General features: G+C 39.7%; 1 protein-coding gene across 1 annotated transcript; it reads right to left on the reverse strand.

Annotated features, from left to right (window-relative positions):
- Positions 1 to 5,645: 5,645 nt before the first annotated feature.
- amotl2a (angiomotin like 2a) lies at positions 5,646 to 13,526 on the reverse strand. Its single transcript, XM_020918830.2, has 11 exons — positions 13,124 to 13,526; positions 11,838 to 12,511; positions 11,645 to 11,765; positions 11,132 to 11,276; positions 10,832 to 10,924; positions 9,150 to 9,445; positions 8,651 to 8,835; positions 8,459 to 8,560; positions 8,107 to 8,267; positions 7,332 to 7,496; positions 5,646 to 6,840 (listed from the first exon to the last, which is right to left on the reverse strand). The coding sequence occupies exons 2-11, from the start codon at positions 12,464 to 12,466 to the stop codon at positions 6,776 to 6,778; spliced, it is 1,962 nt and encodes a 653-aa protein (XP_020774489.1). The 5' UTR covers positions 12,467 to 12,511; positions 13,124 to 13,526; the 3' UTR covers positions 5,646 to 6,775.
- Between the last annotated feature and the right edge of the window lie 3,813 nt (positions 13,527 to 17,339).

Here is a 17,339-nt window from a genome sequence, read left to right on the forward strand (position 1 = left end):
TATAGAACAATAGTGTATAGAAGAGATATAGATGGACGCATAGATATCATTCAGCCCACGGTTTTCCCAGCAGCGTCTTTCCATATTCTTTATTTCAGTGTGCAGTACAACTTTAAATTTAAACATCATGGAGCAAATCAATTTCACATTTTGTTTTTTGGGCACGCCAGTTCTTGTTAATCTGTGGCTATATTTTTAGCTTTAGATAAATTGCATTGTCTTGTGTTATTTGATCCTATTTTAATTTTTTTTCACTTACATGGCAAAACTCTAAGGATTGTAGGCCAACACCAGACTGAGCTATGCACATGAGTCAGTCTTACCCTCAGCTTTGGTCCTCTGTCTACATTAGTAAGACCTTGATCATTTCTGTGAGCAATGCTGGAGTGTAGAGGAATGCTCTTACCAGTGGAGTTATAGCACAGATAAATCAGCTGTGGTTCTGGCCCATTGTCACTTAGGAAAGACAGAAAGAAACTCATGTTCTAAGAGGAATGAGATGGAGTTTATTTGATCAAAACGAAACGCTGTGAGGGTGATAGTGGTACCAGCACAAAAGTGAGTTTGGTTTGAATCTTGCTCAGACCATTGGGTACAGTTATATTATTGTTCTACCCCAAGGCAACTTTCCATCATTCCACCCCATCTGAGCAGACTGCTAAAGTGCAATACATGTGTAATCTAAGGCTACGTTTAAATGATGATGGTCTGAACAGAAGACACAAAAGTGGCGTCATGTCTTCACTTTTTATTCTGCTTTTAGACAAGCATTTTTGGGAGGAAGTCTGTGGGCATACGGTGACGCAAAAGTGTGTGGAATTCGATTGGGTATGCATGCCAGGTGGCTCAGTGGTGACACTAGGTGGTGATGTATTTGACGTAAATGCGTACATGACGTGAGCAGATCTGACCAGAGTTTTGCATCTTGGGCAGTGTAGACGGAAACGCTACGTCAGAGTGTAATCAACTTTTCCACTCTGGAGCGTGGTTTCAGAATTTTGCGTTTTTTTTAAGCCCATGTCACAGTCTAAACGAAAGGCACTTCTGATAAAATATTTCATTGTTAGGGTAATTTTATTCACATATACAAAACTATCACTTCAGTTTTGTTGTCCTGAACATTTTCATTTTAACACTTTACTCATTGGTAAATGCTTGTTTTGACATTTCCTTTATTCATAATCCTGTTTTGGTTTATCAGAAGCTTATGACGTTTTAACATTTTTTTCATGGAGTTAATTAATTCAACACTCATCGCTATTCAGAGGAACCACACCAAACATGGCAATCGGCTTTTTTGAGATTCACTTTCATTTCAGTCACCTTCATTTAGAGACACAATAAGATGTATAAGATGTGGCGGTGGGTGAGGGATAGCGATCATTTTATTCTGCACAAGTACTTCACTAGAGGTTCCTATAGGTGACTGGTAGACCACTTATTCATCATTGTAGACATTCTTTAAACCAACGTAATATCATTTCCCCTACCTTTCACATAGTGCACATTTAATCGTGTGTGATTAGCTCTAATTTGGTCTGATTCAGCACCTTTAACTTTGCCATCTGTTGCTCATTCACACTGCGCTGGAGTGAGAGTCAAAGTGGTGAAATCACAGCCGTGTTAAACCCAACTTTCTGACAAACGCCGTAACTCCTGCTCTGATCCAGATGTGTTCGGTATGCACAACATTCACGAGGCGTTCAGGGCCCACGGGGATCCTCGGCTGCATGGGGAGAGGAGCCAAGAATAAGACAAGTAAGAGTACTGTTACCTCAAAGGATATTACTCAAGTCAAAGTAAAAAGTAAAGGATTATGCAAGAAAACTGAAAAAGACTGAAAACTAAGTAACTGGATGTAATATCTGGTTTATGTCAGAAAGACTTAGTCCAAACTACATTATAAACACAAGTAGTTTGAAAAGGTTAGTATCCCAAGATTATTAACAAAAGGATTCAAAAAGTTTATAAAGTATATTTTAAGTTAACAACATTTCAACTCTCATCCATGGTGTGTTATCAATTCTGAACATTGTAAAGTGCACTATGCAGCTTTTCTGATGGGGATGGGGGTTTCCATGGATATATTACAGCATTGCCTGGAATATTACTCAGTATAAAATCATCCATCAGTTAAATACATACATCTCAAGTTTCGGACTTACGGTCTTCCTGCAATGCATACTGGGAAGGATCCTCCTAAAAATTGAGCATCAAGCCACCATGTTTGATTTTCCAGTGGGATGCGTCTATTGTCAAAGCCAGTTTTTACAAGTCTTTTGAACCATATTGCTTTTATTTCTGGTTCTCATATTGTCATATTTTAGTTATGGGATTGGGACATCATAATTGTGTGGTTGTTGGATGTCCTAACAGCGGAAAATGGATCGAGAAATGGACTTCGGAAGTTTGCGAACTCCATAACTGCAAAAGGGAATCAGACCTCTGTTCAAATTGTTTCCTTTCCCAACGGAATTGAAAAATAGGGAAAGACGAAGGACATGGGCAGTATTGATAAAAAGGTAACCTTCGGCTGCCTAAGTTTGCAGCGAACATTTTGTATGTGGAGCACCAGTAAAGCAAAATCCTAATCCCTCACTCAACCTTGGTTACGAATTTAAAAAGTCAACACCAAAGCAAAAGGATATTCTTATTGTTCAAAATACCTTGAAAACATGCCTTCTTGTTTATGTATTTTTGTCCACAGAAATCACTTTTAACTTTGCCTGGTTGTGCCAATGCTTGTCTTCAATGCTTGAGTTACAAAGTTTTGATGCCATAATGTGGAACAATCAAAGCAAAGCCATATCATCTCCATGGAAACAGAGGTGGTGAACAGTCCCTAAAACAAGTTACACAGAGCATCTTTAATATAAAGCACAACAAACTTGATCTAACTTTGTCAATAAAAAAGATTATTACAAACCTAATATGTAGAGAGGGTAGCCAAACATTTTACAAATAATATTAATAACTAAGTGAAAAGCATGCTCTCTCAAATCATGAAGTCTGAAATAAACAAACCAGGGCTCTTGCATAATCCAAACCTTTATCCAATAACACAACATACTGCGGAAGAACCGTTTAAAATCTGTCCAGCCTGAGGACACAAGAGACAGAAATAATGCTATGATTGTGCAACACTTTTCCCAGAAGAAGTACAAGAGGAATGTGTATTTATCATGGCCGCCTTCAGAGCTGAGAAAAGTGCAGAGGGGCTACGAGATGCAGAGAGGGCGGAGGAGGAAAATGTGTGGTATTTAGGGAATGCCAGTCCCGCTAACAGGGCAACAAGAAGCCCAAAATATTTACATTAAAAAGCCAATGCCAGTGTTTGCTCAGGGGCAGGCAGTTAAAAGCCATGGATGAAAATAAACAACTCACAAGCTTCAAATACTTACATTAATCTAATATTGCAAAATGTGGTTATAATTTATCCATGCCCTCAGTCAATAAGCAAGGCACTCCCAGCTTCAATAGAGCCTTTTAACCTAATACTAGGACATACTGTTACTATACTGTAAAAAGGTTGGCTATAGTGCTACATTATATGGCCAGATCACACAGCTGCCCTGGGTCAGACTGACAAAACATGACTGTCATTCTGTGCACATGGCCTCTTCGAGTCGAGTGAAGTGTATTGCTCAAGGACACAACAACTGTATGGATTAAAACGCAGCATTAAAACCACTAATCTTTGTAGTAATGGTCAAACTGGTCCCTAATATTTGCAGTAAACTTTCACCACTACTAGAAACATAATTAAAACTTTAACAGAATTCACTCTTGTGAGCTTTAAGCCATGTGAGAATGTTGTTACCTCGTCAAAAACATACCTGGAGTTGTGTTTTGTTTCATTCACAATCCTGCATCAACTCAAAACGGTCCATTCCACCTTGTGATAAAGCAGTAATTTTCAAGTTAACAGATATTTTTTCCTTTAGTTCAGTAGAGACTAGCAAATCCAGGACTGAAATTATCCAAATTATTCTAGTGAAGGTATATGGAGTTTAAAAACACAGTGGAGCACTTCCTGTATTACTACACGACATCACAGATTGTTTTCAGTTTGAGAGACGAACTCGTATTAAACGTGTGAAGGAAACAAAACGCAACCTTAGGTACTGTATATTTGTGATAATGAAACAAAATTATAACATAGATAAAAAAATAGCGTAATACAGCCTTTTAAACATAGCAACGACTACAATTTTCCCAGCTCATTTGTCTATAAAATTTTCACACAGTGGGAGGTCTATAAAGTTTAATTGAGACACTAATTACAGCTACATAACTTAATTTTAATACAAATGAACTGACACACAATGCTTCTATATCAGGTCTGAATGACTTAAGTTGTTATAGTCCAAACCACAGGACAACAATGCACTCAGACCAGCCCAGTAATTTCACGACAAGTCCAGACCAGGACCAAAGATGGGAACAGGGCTATTACTGAAGTTCAAGCTCACATAGGACACCGCACATAAGGCTGTGTATAGACTCCTCTTGTGTGAAAGTGGGTTGGATATCTCTATTTTAAAAGACACACATGACTGACATTACTCACTGTATTTAAAGATAGATGTTTTCAATATAGTAACAATAAACATGTCATGCATTCAGTACTCATAATTCACAGGGTCGCCTATTCTTGTATAAGGTTTAATGGTTGTTCACAAGGCTTCTTCTGTCTCTTTGAATAGACAGTGTGTTTATAACATAAGAATCAATTAAAATAGATTGAATATAATTGTGTGAATGGATTTGTGGAACTTATGTCTTGGATTAGAGGAAGCTCCTTTAAGAGCACAGCATTGTGTAACACTGGTTGGTCTAAAAACTTTAATATGTGGTATTTTTTAATTATTGCTTTGTTGAGTTTGTGTTCAACACTTGAACTGATGTTTTTAAGTTATCAGTAAATAAAGACTGAATAAAAAGTGTGTAGGTCAGACCTATTAACTAACCTCAAGTCAAATCTCTGTTTTTTATTGTCTATCAGAACATTTATACGTTTTCTAGTTTCATTTTTTGATCAAATTATTTATATATTTGGATCTGTATATACCAGTGTTGGGGATTTGCAAGTCATGACTTGGACTCGAGTCAGACTTGAGTCACTGTTTTTTGGACTTGAGACTTGACATGATAAAATGGTCTAAGACTTGGGACTAGACTTGGACTTGAAGATCAGTGACTTGGGACTTGCCTTGGACTTGAGCCTTGTGACTTGAGAAGACTTGATGCTTAGGCTAGTTGACAAATTAACCGTTATTAAGCACACTTAAATCTTAACTCTTTCTGTTCTGACTGTAATAATTCACACTTTTGTCAAGACATTTAAAACGGAAAAATCTGCATTTCTACAACTCATAATAACTTATATAAACAGTCATATACTATAACTTCTTAAGTACAGTTTAGTAAAAAATTCATATAAATTGTAAAAATCAAAGCTATATTTGTTTAAAGAATTGAAATGACTTGAAGCCCAAAGCAGATGACTTGTAGTGACTTGTAGTGCCTCAGTGTAGTGATAACAGCAAGCAATTTTCCTTAGCATATAGGCCTAAGTTAACTAGTGCAGTTTACTTATAAGATAGTTTAAAGTGCTCAAATGATAAACATGAAAACACAGTCCATTTATGAGATATATATTAAATTTATTCTATTATTGTGAAATGTTAAGGCGTACATACAGATGTTTCCTTTACAAAAGTTCACAGCAACATCAGAGCGGCCCAACCAGCAAGTGCCGAACCGAACCACAATCGTCCAAAGGTATAAGTTAAACACAAAAGGGTACATCTTTGGCACCATACAAACACACAAACAATAACATAACATACATAATAATAATAGTAAATAGATGGAAAATAATATATTAACATCTCTATCACTTCAAATAGCCATTCATATTGTAAACACATTCCATTTCACAGAGCACTGACCAGCAATGCAAATACTAGACAAAACCAGCTAGGTAATAAGTGTTTCGGATGTATCATTGAAATTGTCCAGTCTTAAAATTCCCAAAGCTGAACAGGAGTCGTGTACAATCAACAGGCTCGTACATTTAGCCCAGACTAATTCCTGGTACGTCCTCGGAAACAGTCAAATTAAACAGAGATAAACTCCAGTTTTAGTTGACAATTTACAGTGTGGGTGAGGCTTCCCAAGACAGGAATCCATGTCAAGAGAATGCAGGTTATTTTAACAAGGGAGCAAGGGTCAGACTTTTTCTTTAACGGGAGCATTCCCTCATTTAGGAATGTGAGAAGATTAGGATATGGAAAATTAGACCCCTGTGCAATGTTGTCAATCTGCGCTGGGCTATTTTTTAGAAGAGAAAGTCCCAAAGACTTTAGGCAGGGCATTCTTAGTATATTTTAAATAGAGGGGACAACTGTTAATTTAAGATAAATAGGGGGATGCTAAATTTACAGGATGCCACTAGAAAACCAAACATAGAAACCTAGCTCTATGCACATACTTTGACATCACATTACATATGAGCAGCTTTTACAAATATAAATAAAACACGTATAAAATAACATAGGTTAACTGTACATCAGCAGTCAGAATGCTGAGTAGTGTCCCGGTACCTTTAAGGACTCTCGTTTTTTACAAAAATGTGCAGATAATGTGGAGGAAAGTCCAGCTCTCCTCTCACACAAAAGTCAGTCATTGCTTATCAACGGCATCTTCGAACGCCATTGTCTGATGTTTTACAAATCAGTCCAAATTTCACTGGAGGGAGGAGTTCTGTCTTTTAAATAAGAATTTCAACCACTTCTGATTCTTCAGGCTTGGCTTTCGGCTCTTCAGTAGACTCTTCTGTAAAAATATAATAAAGGAAAAATTAGAGATTGCTGTTGAGTTGCTTAGATACAATATTTATAGTCTGGTAAACACAAGACTCATCATCTTATTGTTTTGCAATAGTGGGCTTGTCTGGCTACCAAAATGAATCATTTGCGTATTTGAATTTTATACCAAGTTTTGAAATAATGAATGACTAATTCATAAAATTTTTGACTTTTAATAGAATCCAGATGTCCAGAGCATTTTATATTTTGATTACCACGCCCATTACTTTAATTTCCCTTTGGATCAATAAAATATCTCTCTCTCACTAAGCACTATTACTTGCAACAACTATCCAAATACCTCCCATGAATTATACACATAGCCCTAATGTTGACCATTCTGACCTCCCATTTAAAGTTAGACTTAAGAAAAGAGCTGTGCTGATTTATAGATGCAGTATTAACACGGCTTGTCAGTAGCTTGTATTGAGGTGCCAAAGGTCGGAACATGCCACCCACCAAAAGCGTCTGCTGCTTCGGATTCCTGCGGCATGTCGGCTTCTGTCTCCCCGTAGGACGCCTCGCTTTGGGTGCCCCTGTCCCGTCTGAGAACTGCGGTCTTGGGTGTCATCAGCAGAGTCCCGCATGCAGCACCTGTCTGGTCATCTGATAGGCTCTTCTTTGCTACAAAACAAGACAAAGGCCAGTTCAATTATGCGTCCCATTTTTACTCCCAACATCTGCCTACACGATTTCTTCCCATGGTTATTCTGGAGGGGCTATTCTTGAACGAGAGATGATATGCATTCCAGTTTAAAACGTCTATTTACGCTTGGGGCTTGTCTCCTAGTTCCTGATTTTTTTTAGATGTGTACATTTCAGTCTGGCGTCTCCAGGCCGTCTGCCAGTTGTCGCTTGATACATTTGTTATAGTAAAAATACCCAAAATTCCCCACTAGTGCATGAAATATCAACCTTTAGACCACCTTCAGAGACTACTTGTCTGGCAGTACACATAAACTCAAAAGCCCAGTTATTTGGGATTAAACTACGCTGTTGTTGATGATGCAGTAATGTGAGTCTAACCAAGTTCTGGCATTATTATTTAGTTGTCATTTACCCAAACCCTTTATTCATACTTAGCAATATTTTGTGGCTATCGTTTTCCTTCTAGTGAAAATATATTGTGGTCTACTCTCTTATGTCATCATTCTATCATTATTTATTGTGTTGCATAATACTACTGTAACCACACAGCTACTACTACCACCGCTATTTGTACTACTATACTGACCTTTGATCTCTGTGCTGGTGGACACAGTGTTGATGGATGGGACGGAGCGGGCCAATCGCAGCCCTTGTTTCTCGAGTCGCCCCTGCTCCAGTTTGGATCTCTGGTGCAGGACTTTGATCACAGCGTCTTTTTCCAAGAGCTGAGCATGGAGTGCCCGGATCCTAAACCAAACACAGCACAAACGGTTTAAGATTTGACCAGTAATTCAAATTGTTTATCCAAAAGTAGCAGTGTAGTGAATGTGAGAGCCCTTTGCCAATTTCTCAATCATTTTTTAGAAAGGACTAGTTCCAACTCCACTTCTCTCTCAGTGGTTTAAATATTATTGCTTGAAAATAGAAACATTGCATACCTGTTCTCCATCTCTTGGTTTCTGTGATTGGCCAATGGCAAGTCTTCATTGAAACTGCTGTTTGGGGATGTCTGAGGTGAATGCTTAATGATCGTTGTATCCCTGAAAACAAAATAGAAACAAGTGATTTAGTGTGACACTTTATTTAAAAGAGAAATATATTGTGTTGTGGGAATTATGTTGGTCTCCTACCTCTGTGCAGCAGCTGTAGCAGCAGCATCCATGGCAAACTTCCTCATTGTGCTTTCCTCCAGATATTTCTGCTCCCATTTCGTGATATCGGCTTCAAGGGCCAGAATCCTCTCCTCTTTCTCCCTCAGCTGCTGCTCCAATGTAGACGCACTGACCTCAGAAGATGTGGTGCTACTTGTCTGCTTCTAAAAACAAAACCAAAAACATACAATCATGTCATTTATTACAAAAAAAAAAAGAATTACTTTTAATACGAACACGATTGCTACAAATACTGCTACTACAACAGTTACTACTAAGTTCTAATCTTTCTATAAATTTCTGCCCCAATGATCTCTATAGCTACACACACTGGCCCATTCACATAACGCTTTGGTTGAGAAATAATCTTTTAAGTTTTGAATACTAAACTACTTTCAATCCTGGCCAGTATGATGCATTATAATATGTATCTTGGACAAATATACAAATTGTATTATAACATTGGTTGTCCTTTTACCTGTTGCGCTCTCAGACTCTTCAGCTCCTGCTCCAGCCTTGTGCGCAGTCGTAGTTCTAGCGTCTCTCGTTTCTCACAGGCGGCCTGCAGCTGGGCCAAGGAGCTCTGCAGACCCTCCACCTTCTGCACGTAGGCCCTCTTTCGGTGCAGCTCCTCCTCCAGAAGTCTGCTCCTGGTCTGGGCAGAGGACAGGGCCTGCTCCAGGATATCACGCCTCCTCTGGGCCTCCTCCGCAGACACACGCAGAGCTAGAACCTGCTTCTCCAAGCGCTCCCTCTCTCGCTGCTGCTCCTCATCTGAAACATAGGAAAAAACAGGTATTGTTAGTTAAAAGTTGTAAAATTTGATAGAAATTGTATGTATAGTGTATGGGATAACTGTAACACTATAATCAAAATACAAACTACTGCATATGTTTGGTTGTTGAAAGGGAAAGGAAGAGTATCTCACATTTTTAAAAACTCATTCAGAAAAAAATCACATAATTATCAAAAAGTATGACTGCATAGTTATTAACATCAACTTAAAACAAGTCTACCCAAAAGCTCAAATACGCCTGCCATGCCAACAATAACAAAAACGCTTTATCCTTGATTAAACTAATAGACACAAAACCCATTTGAACTGTGATTGTGCCAGTTTAAAATGAGGCTGATTACACAACATTAGTGCATGCCTGTGCGGGGAATGCAGACTTCCTCTTATCCACTTACGCACACAGGCATAGCTTTGTGCTGCGAGCGGCCCAGGAATGCCCCAAGTAAACAAGCAGCTCAAAATATAATTCACCTCAAGTCTGCCTTTAAGAAATTATATAAAGATCACATCCTATTATTGAAACAAAATGTACACTGGGACTCTGCCAAAAATATAGAACATATAGATCCTATGGAAGATGACCAAAACAGGGTAAGAATAGAAGCATGTTTGATCTACTGTCTGTTTTTTCATACTAGTTGAACATTTTCTAGAGGGGATAGAGTGTATTAGAAGTAGTTATGGTGATCAAAGCAGTATTGAGAAGTCAAAAAGGAATGTGATATTCAAATTATAATCTTCTTTTTGTATAATTGTAATTTAAAAAGCTAGTTCCCACAGTACTAACTCAACCAATAAACCAGTTTCCAACATTAGACAAGTGCAAATTAACTCATTACAACTTGGCTCATTGTCCAAATGAGTCCATATACACCTCAGGCTAGCATTCCTCCACGCTTTGATTTTTCTGATTTTACTGTGAAGAGGTCTAAAGCCTTGGAAATATCCCTGGAGCACTCACACAGATTAACCCATTAGTCAAAGTGCAGCCCAAACAAGGACAGAGGCCAGGCTAGGGGTCATGCTGTGCTGGTGTCCCAGACAAATTAGTTCCCCCTTCGAGAAAGAAGTCAGCAGTGATCATGCAAATCTGAGAAGGGAGCGAGAGAGGGAGGAGGGGTGAGGAGAGGGGGTGTCACTAATGCTGGAACAGCCTGAAATACTTGCAAAAATCTCAGGAATTCAGGCCACATTTGTTTTTGAGATGAAAAGTGTTGAGTGAGATAGAGAAATGTTTGTGTTAGTAGTTTTATAACAAACCTAAACCGGAAAACCAATCAATGCAATCCATAGTGTGGGAAACTAGCTACACTTGTCTGAATAGGCCGCTGATGTGAAAGTGTATTGATGATGATTGAACTTACTTTGCTCTAGGAGTTTGACAAAGACGTGGTGCTTGTGGTCTGAGCTCTCTGCTTCCTTAGTCGCTCTCTGTTTAGTTGCAGACTCCAGTTGTTCTGTGAATGTGATTAGATAATGGTCAAGTTAGTTCTGCAATGGGATGATAACATGGGGACAAAAGCCAGGAATCCAGTATCAGTGTTACAAAGGAAAGTTCATATAGAATGTTGTGATAAAATGTTGCAATAGGCCCATCACATTTTAACATAGAGAAACGTGTATTCTATTACATATTGTTAAAAGGTTTAGGTGTATGTGAATACCTCTCAGATCTCTATTAAAGTCATGTAGCCTCTTGATTTCTGCCTCCAGTTTGTTCCTCATTGTTTTCTCCAGACTCTCCCTCTTGGCCGACCCTTTCATGAGCGTGTCATAGGCCTCAGATATTCTCTGGATCTCCACTTCCAACTACGAGACACAAAAGACTGGAGTTAGCATCACACCCACAGATTTTTTGTTTTTATCAATGGACATTATGAAACTCATGAAAGTCAGTTTGTTTTAAGGCCCGCAGGCAAATGTCTTCCTCCGTAACTTAAACAGGGATGCTACATTCCACAGTGAACACTTGTGAGCCCCAGGTGTCATGGCACACAGCCGAGACGCTTTACAAGACAAAGAATGTGCCGAGGCTACAGTAGAGGTCCCATGTCACAGAAATGTGTCTGTACCTCTCACACAAACCTGCTCAATTTGCACATTTCGAAACAGCCAGGGTGACATTTTGAACATGTGCGAACAGGAAGCACCCCACAGTCCCACACCTGTGACCTCACCTTCTGCAGTCGGGATGCCTTCTCTGTCGCCACCTCCAGCTCCTTCCTTAGACACTCGTTCTCCCGCTGCAGTGCCTCACTCTGGGGGGAGGGGGGCTGGGGGAGCTGGGCTGACACATACCTGTAATACAGGGAGATGTTAGAGACGGTCTTAAGTCATGACACTTATGAGAGAAACCTGACTCTGCTGTACCTGTGCTGGGAATAGAATGGAGGTGGCTCTTTGTAGTACTGTCCCTGTGTTTCCTGTGAGTGGCTAAGCATGTATCCGGGCAGTTTGGTGGGACAGGGGTACTCTGGAGGGGGTGCTCTCTGCTCCATACACTGGGCTGGGTTGCCAGTGCTGTAGAGCTGAGGATAGCTGTGAGAGGAGGGAATGGGCTGCTGTCGGGCAGCATTCCTCTCCAGAGAGAGCTGCATGAGGCGCTCACTGAGAGAGCGGACATGCTCCCTCTTCATGTCCCACTGCTCCTCCAGGTCCAGGCCTTTCTGTGAGATCAGGAGCCGGGCTTCCTCGTATGTGGGCAGCTCCTCAGTGTGGAGGTGGTACAGTGGGCTCTCCGACAGGCCCTCTCCCTGGTATTCCTCTCCCTGTGGCTCCTGCCTGGTGTTCATGTAAATGTATGGGCTGTCGTCCTGAGACAGACTCTCCAGAGAGGACCGGGGGCTTCCTGTGCCTCCTCCGCTGCTGCTGCTGCCCCCGCGCAGGGCCTGCTGCTGGATGGCCAACAGAGTGCGGGCATCGCTCATGTTGGCATATCGCAGCTGCTCCTGGATGAGCCGGTGCAGGACTGTGCCAGAGGAGTCCTCTGCTGTTCTCATGTCAGTGATGTTAGCAAGGTGCTTCTACAGGAACTATAGTTAGACCTAAAACAATGGCAAAAAAAATTATCAGAAACTGCTAAGCATGTTACAGGGCTAAAAAATGCCATTTGTTTACATTGCTAAAATTCTATACCGTATTGTGATAGTTACACATTTAATCTACTTACAAAGCTTTGCACTAAAGTGCACTAACAGTGGAGAGCAGCTACCTTAGGCATGAAAGGCATGCTGGACAGTGCAGAGTGGTGAAGTACATGAGTTGTTTCTGGAAATACCCCTGTCAATGATGTCAACCTAGATCCTGTTTTATAGGCTATGGCTGCTCTCACAGACGCATAACTTTATCCAGACCCACGCTACTAATGCAAAGGCTATAAACATCAGTCTCACCACATTACAGCTGAATAAAATACTAATAATCCCTTAGACAGTTATTTAGTACTTAATCCTCACACTGCCCATAACCTAAATCGACTTAAAAGTCAAGAAAAAAAATAATAAAATAAAAGTAAAGAAAACACAAATAAAACCTAAAAAATGAACCAAGTAACTATACAATTTTCCAGTACAAGTTACAAGTAAGAGCGCTACAAGAAACTGCGTAACGCTTCCAAAGCACAGCACAAATGTGTGGAAAATACATGTAATAAGTACCTGATTGTCTTATAGTAACATCCCCCGCAAACGTTTTGTAAATCCCGTATAATCTCGTATATAATTTCCTTTTCAGTTCAGGTAAATCCAGGCAAAGATCGCTCGCTGCTAATGCTTCTTGCTCCGTATTTCCATGTACGTTGTGTGTGCGCCGTGCGTCCTGAGCAGACTGAGCAGCTCTGAGCCTCACAGCGCTAATAAATAACTGAGAGGCGATTGTTCCGCTGCGGCAGGAATGAGAGGAATGTGAGAGCTCCAAGTCCCCGTGGGATCAAAAGCAGCGTGCGTAAAGAGAGAGAGAGGGAGCGCGCTGGGGAGGAGGAGGAGCTACTACGGGGGGGTGGCACAGCTCAAAAAGCTGAAAAAAATTGATGGAGAGAAGCAGCAGTATTTCAGCTGGCAACTAGTGTCATGTAAAAGAGCCGCTGGTGGTGCGCTTTGTCTACGCGGACTGTGCGTAAAAAGAGATTTAAGGCCATACACTTTTAAATGTTGCGCAGGAATGTTATTGTGAGGGGAAAGGCAATGGAAGAGAATTAAAGCATCACAACAAAGTCAGAGTTTGTGTGAAAGCGAAAAGAATTGTATCCACAACTGTAAATAGCCTAGGATGCAAATTAAAGACTCAAAATCGAACTGTAGCTTAGAGATCATTGTTAATTCAATTGGTTACTTGTATTTGCATGTTTTTAATCTTATGTATGAAACAATTATTATTTCAAACATTGCTGACAAGTAGGTCCTACCTTTAAGAAAATTAATAATTATGCTCATTGTCTAAGATGTGATACATCTTGTGTGAATTAAAGTTTTAGTTTTTCAATGATTTAAGCTTTGGGCAATATTGGGAAAAAAAAAAGAGAAGATATAACTCTCTTTTTTGACTTCCTATCTCCTCCAGCAGCATCGATCATCAAAAACAACATGGCATCTGGAAAACTGAATTATTTATGTCATGGACAGACTCAGATGAAGATGGACTGGAACTTTGCTTTTGGTCAGAATAGATTTGTTTACATAAGGGAGAATTTTTTGTTAAAGGGCAGGCTGGGTTCTGCTTGATAAACTGCATTTTATAGTCGCACACCATACTCTTGTGAAAGCCCATTGCATTTTTACCGTTATAAATCTTTTTTCTGATACTTTGATTAGATTTTTTTCAACCATAGTCCATATATGTCACTTCCAGGCTGAATTATAGTGACTCTGGCAATAGGTTGCTATGGCAAGGTTATTAAAGTGGCTTGCCTTGGACCATCTGTGTAAGTTATAATTAGTAGGTATTGTACATTTTTGTGTTTTGATTGGATGTTGCTCAGGTAACTAAGCTAGAAAGGAAAGAAGCAGAGAATTAAGGCTTCAGTATGACTCTGTGGAATGAAACAATAAAATACCAATCAGACAATGTTGAATACAATAGAAATGGTTGGCTGACATAGGACAATATAAACGTGGTATTTTATTGTATCTGTGCATTGGTTATTTCATTCGTTAACTGCAGATACTCAAAACAGAAAATCAGTTCAGCCTGTAGACTGTCTAGCGTTGAATTTCCAAATTCCATACAAACAATGCTCTATTAAACCTGTTGTACTTTAATAGATAAAATACAAAACAAAAACTAAAGAAAACTCTTAAATCCAAGACACATGCTGCCCCACTTTGTGCTAATTGCAGTGATAACCATAATCATATAATCCAAATAGGATTATTGATTTTACTGGTGCATCCCTTTGTTTGCTGGTCTCTGGTAAATGTGTAAGCCAGGGCCCGTGTCGGATAATTGCGGAGTGTGTGTCGTTGAGCGTGTGGACGTGGTGGGAGGGGTCCTGCCTGCCAGCTGTCCCACTCAAATCCTCTGCTCCCCTCCTCTAAAACACAGCACTGAGAGATGCATTGTTCTGCCCCAAAAAGACAGACATGAGGGGGCTGCCATCTGCCGTGCACCCCTCCACTGCTCCAGCTCCACATGCACCATTCAGACACAAACATGAGTGTATGAGACATCAGCTGGACCCGGGAGGAGGGGCAGTCATAACATAAAGTGCTGTTTGGGCATGTTTGGAAGGGTTGTTTTGGGTGAATTGGACAATGTTTCATATGGAAAAAAAGTGCATCTTCTTTTGGTGTACAAGACGTGTGGCAAAAATGGTAAGAATAATCAAAATGTTATTCAATAACTTTTCACATTTTATCAAATGTTCATATTCCCTTTTATCATTCCTATAGGATACACTTTAGAATAGAATTAATATGAGTTCCTAGAAATAGACTACATTTTAGGACTTTGTTTGATCCTTTTTTGGGGAAAACACATCCACACTCCTCTTAATTTTTCAGGGTTAAAGATCAGGGAAGGGTTTTGGAAGAATCCAGTGAGAAACCAGACCAAAAGAGCTCTTGATTTACACATTATAGGAGCACTATGCTACTTTTTTGGCTAGGCGTCCACCACCTGCTTGTCTCTGTATGTTACCAGGAGTGTTCCACATCCTTTGTTATTATCTCTCTCGATGGGAATAAGCAAGTGATGCCACTGTTTGAAGGAGATAACTTTTCTTCCCTTATCTGACTCCTTTAATTTGACATTTGTTTTCCACCTCTAATTAGGACAGTACTAAGTATTTTCCACCTTCATTAAGAGCAGTACGTAAGTTCCACCTCTACTTAAAGACAGTACGATACCTTTCCACTTTTCCCAATAGCAGTACTTTAAATGTTCTCTCTTACCTTGACCTCTTTCCTCCGAGTGCTCATTGATAGAGAAGGATTCACAGAGAAGAATAGCTCAATTCACTTCTCATTATTGAATACACTTTAAAATATTGAATAACAAAGCAGTAGGGTTCAACTACCTGTCCCAGATCTAATACAAAACCTGGGATCCAGATGATGCGCCGCTCTCATCTCCCCTTTCGAACCCTGAACTCCTTTATAGTCTTTTCCTTCCTAGTCTAACATTGTGGTTTGGTTGCATCCAGGTGTTGTTTTCTTATTGGTCCACACAGTTCCTCATTAAAGATAAGACCCGCAGACTTGCTTTCTCTTCACACCACCTTTTTCACCTTTTATCTGGTCCACACTGTCTGTTGCACACACTAGAGAAAACACGTCGCACAAAGAGGAAGTAGCATCACATTGGCCTTTATCTGACTCTAGTTTTGCTACTCTAAGCTGTTTCTATTGCTTTCTGACTTCATGCACATATCATTTGATTAACACCCTTAAACAATAAGCAATCATACAGTCGTCCTAAACCACCCTTAAATACTCAGACACATAATATCCAACACCACCAAGCCAAGTTATAGGTAAGATCTGTGGAGAAATGACACTGCTCTCAATAAGAACACATATTATTAAGGTATTTTTGACAACAACAACAAAAGAAGCTATGTTACTGAAAGCAAAAAGTGAGCTATGCCAAACATAATTAGCTGTCTTTCCATTAAAAGTTCCCCAGACAAAGGCTCCGCTCTGCGCCTATACATGCACATAAGCCGTGGGGGATGGTCCCTGTAGAGATCATAATGGTTTTGTTCAGATCCGTTTGAGGAGAGTAAACAGAGCTCCACCAAAGACAAACGGCAGGTGATCAGACTCAGGTACCGTCCAGCTGCTCATTTGCATTTCAGTTACAGCAGTTACGCACGGTAAACGCCCCACGCTGCACTCAACAGGTCTGGACAATTTCCACTGGGTCACTGTCACAACACATTTAATACACCTGAATACTTGTGGGTCATTGTTAAATAATTAAAGTATTTATTATCTAGATCAAAAAAGAAGGTTACGTAAAAACTAGGTCAAAGTCGATAAAGTCATTAATGCACAAATGTTAACCAATGAAAGTTGAAGAAATAAACAGTTCAAATGAAAAAAAAACCAAAGCAACACAACCAATATTGAATCTTTATAATATTACTGAAACCAGGTCAGACTTCTAAGCTTAAAAGTTAGCTCGATAATAGTGTTAAAATGTAAGAAAACCCACTTAAAACATGTATTAAATGTGCTATATTACGCAAAATTGACTCTTGTGATTCTAGTCATGTTCGAATGCCGTTACCGCATCAAAAACATACCCAGCGTAGTGTTTTCTTTTGTTCACACGAGCAATTCTTTATTATTAGTCTGTCTACATCTCCAAAGCTCAAAATGCTTTGTTCCTTTTGATGTCACGAAGCGGTAGTTTTCAAGTTAACAGCTCCTTTTA

The sequence above is a fragment of the Boleophthalmus pectinirostris genome, unplaced genomic scaffold (assembly GCF_026225935.1).
Source record: "Boleophthalmus pectinirostris isolate CB_2022bp ecotype Guang Dong unplaced genomic scaffold, ASM2622593v1 HiC_scaffold_7, whole genome shotgun sequence".
Lineage (NCBI taxonomy): Eukaryota > Metazoa > Chordata > Actinopteri > Gobiiformes > Gobiidae > Boleophthalmus > Boleophthalmus pectinirostris.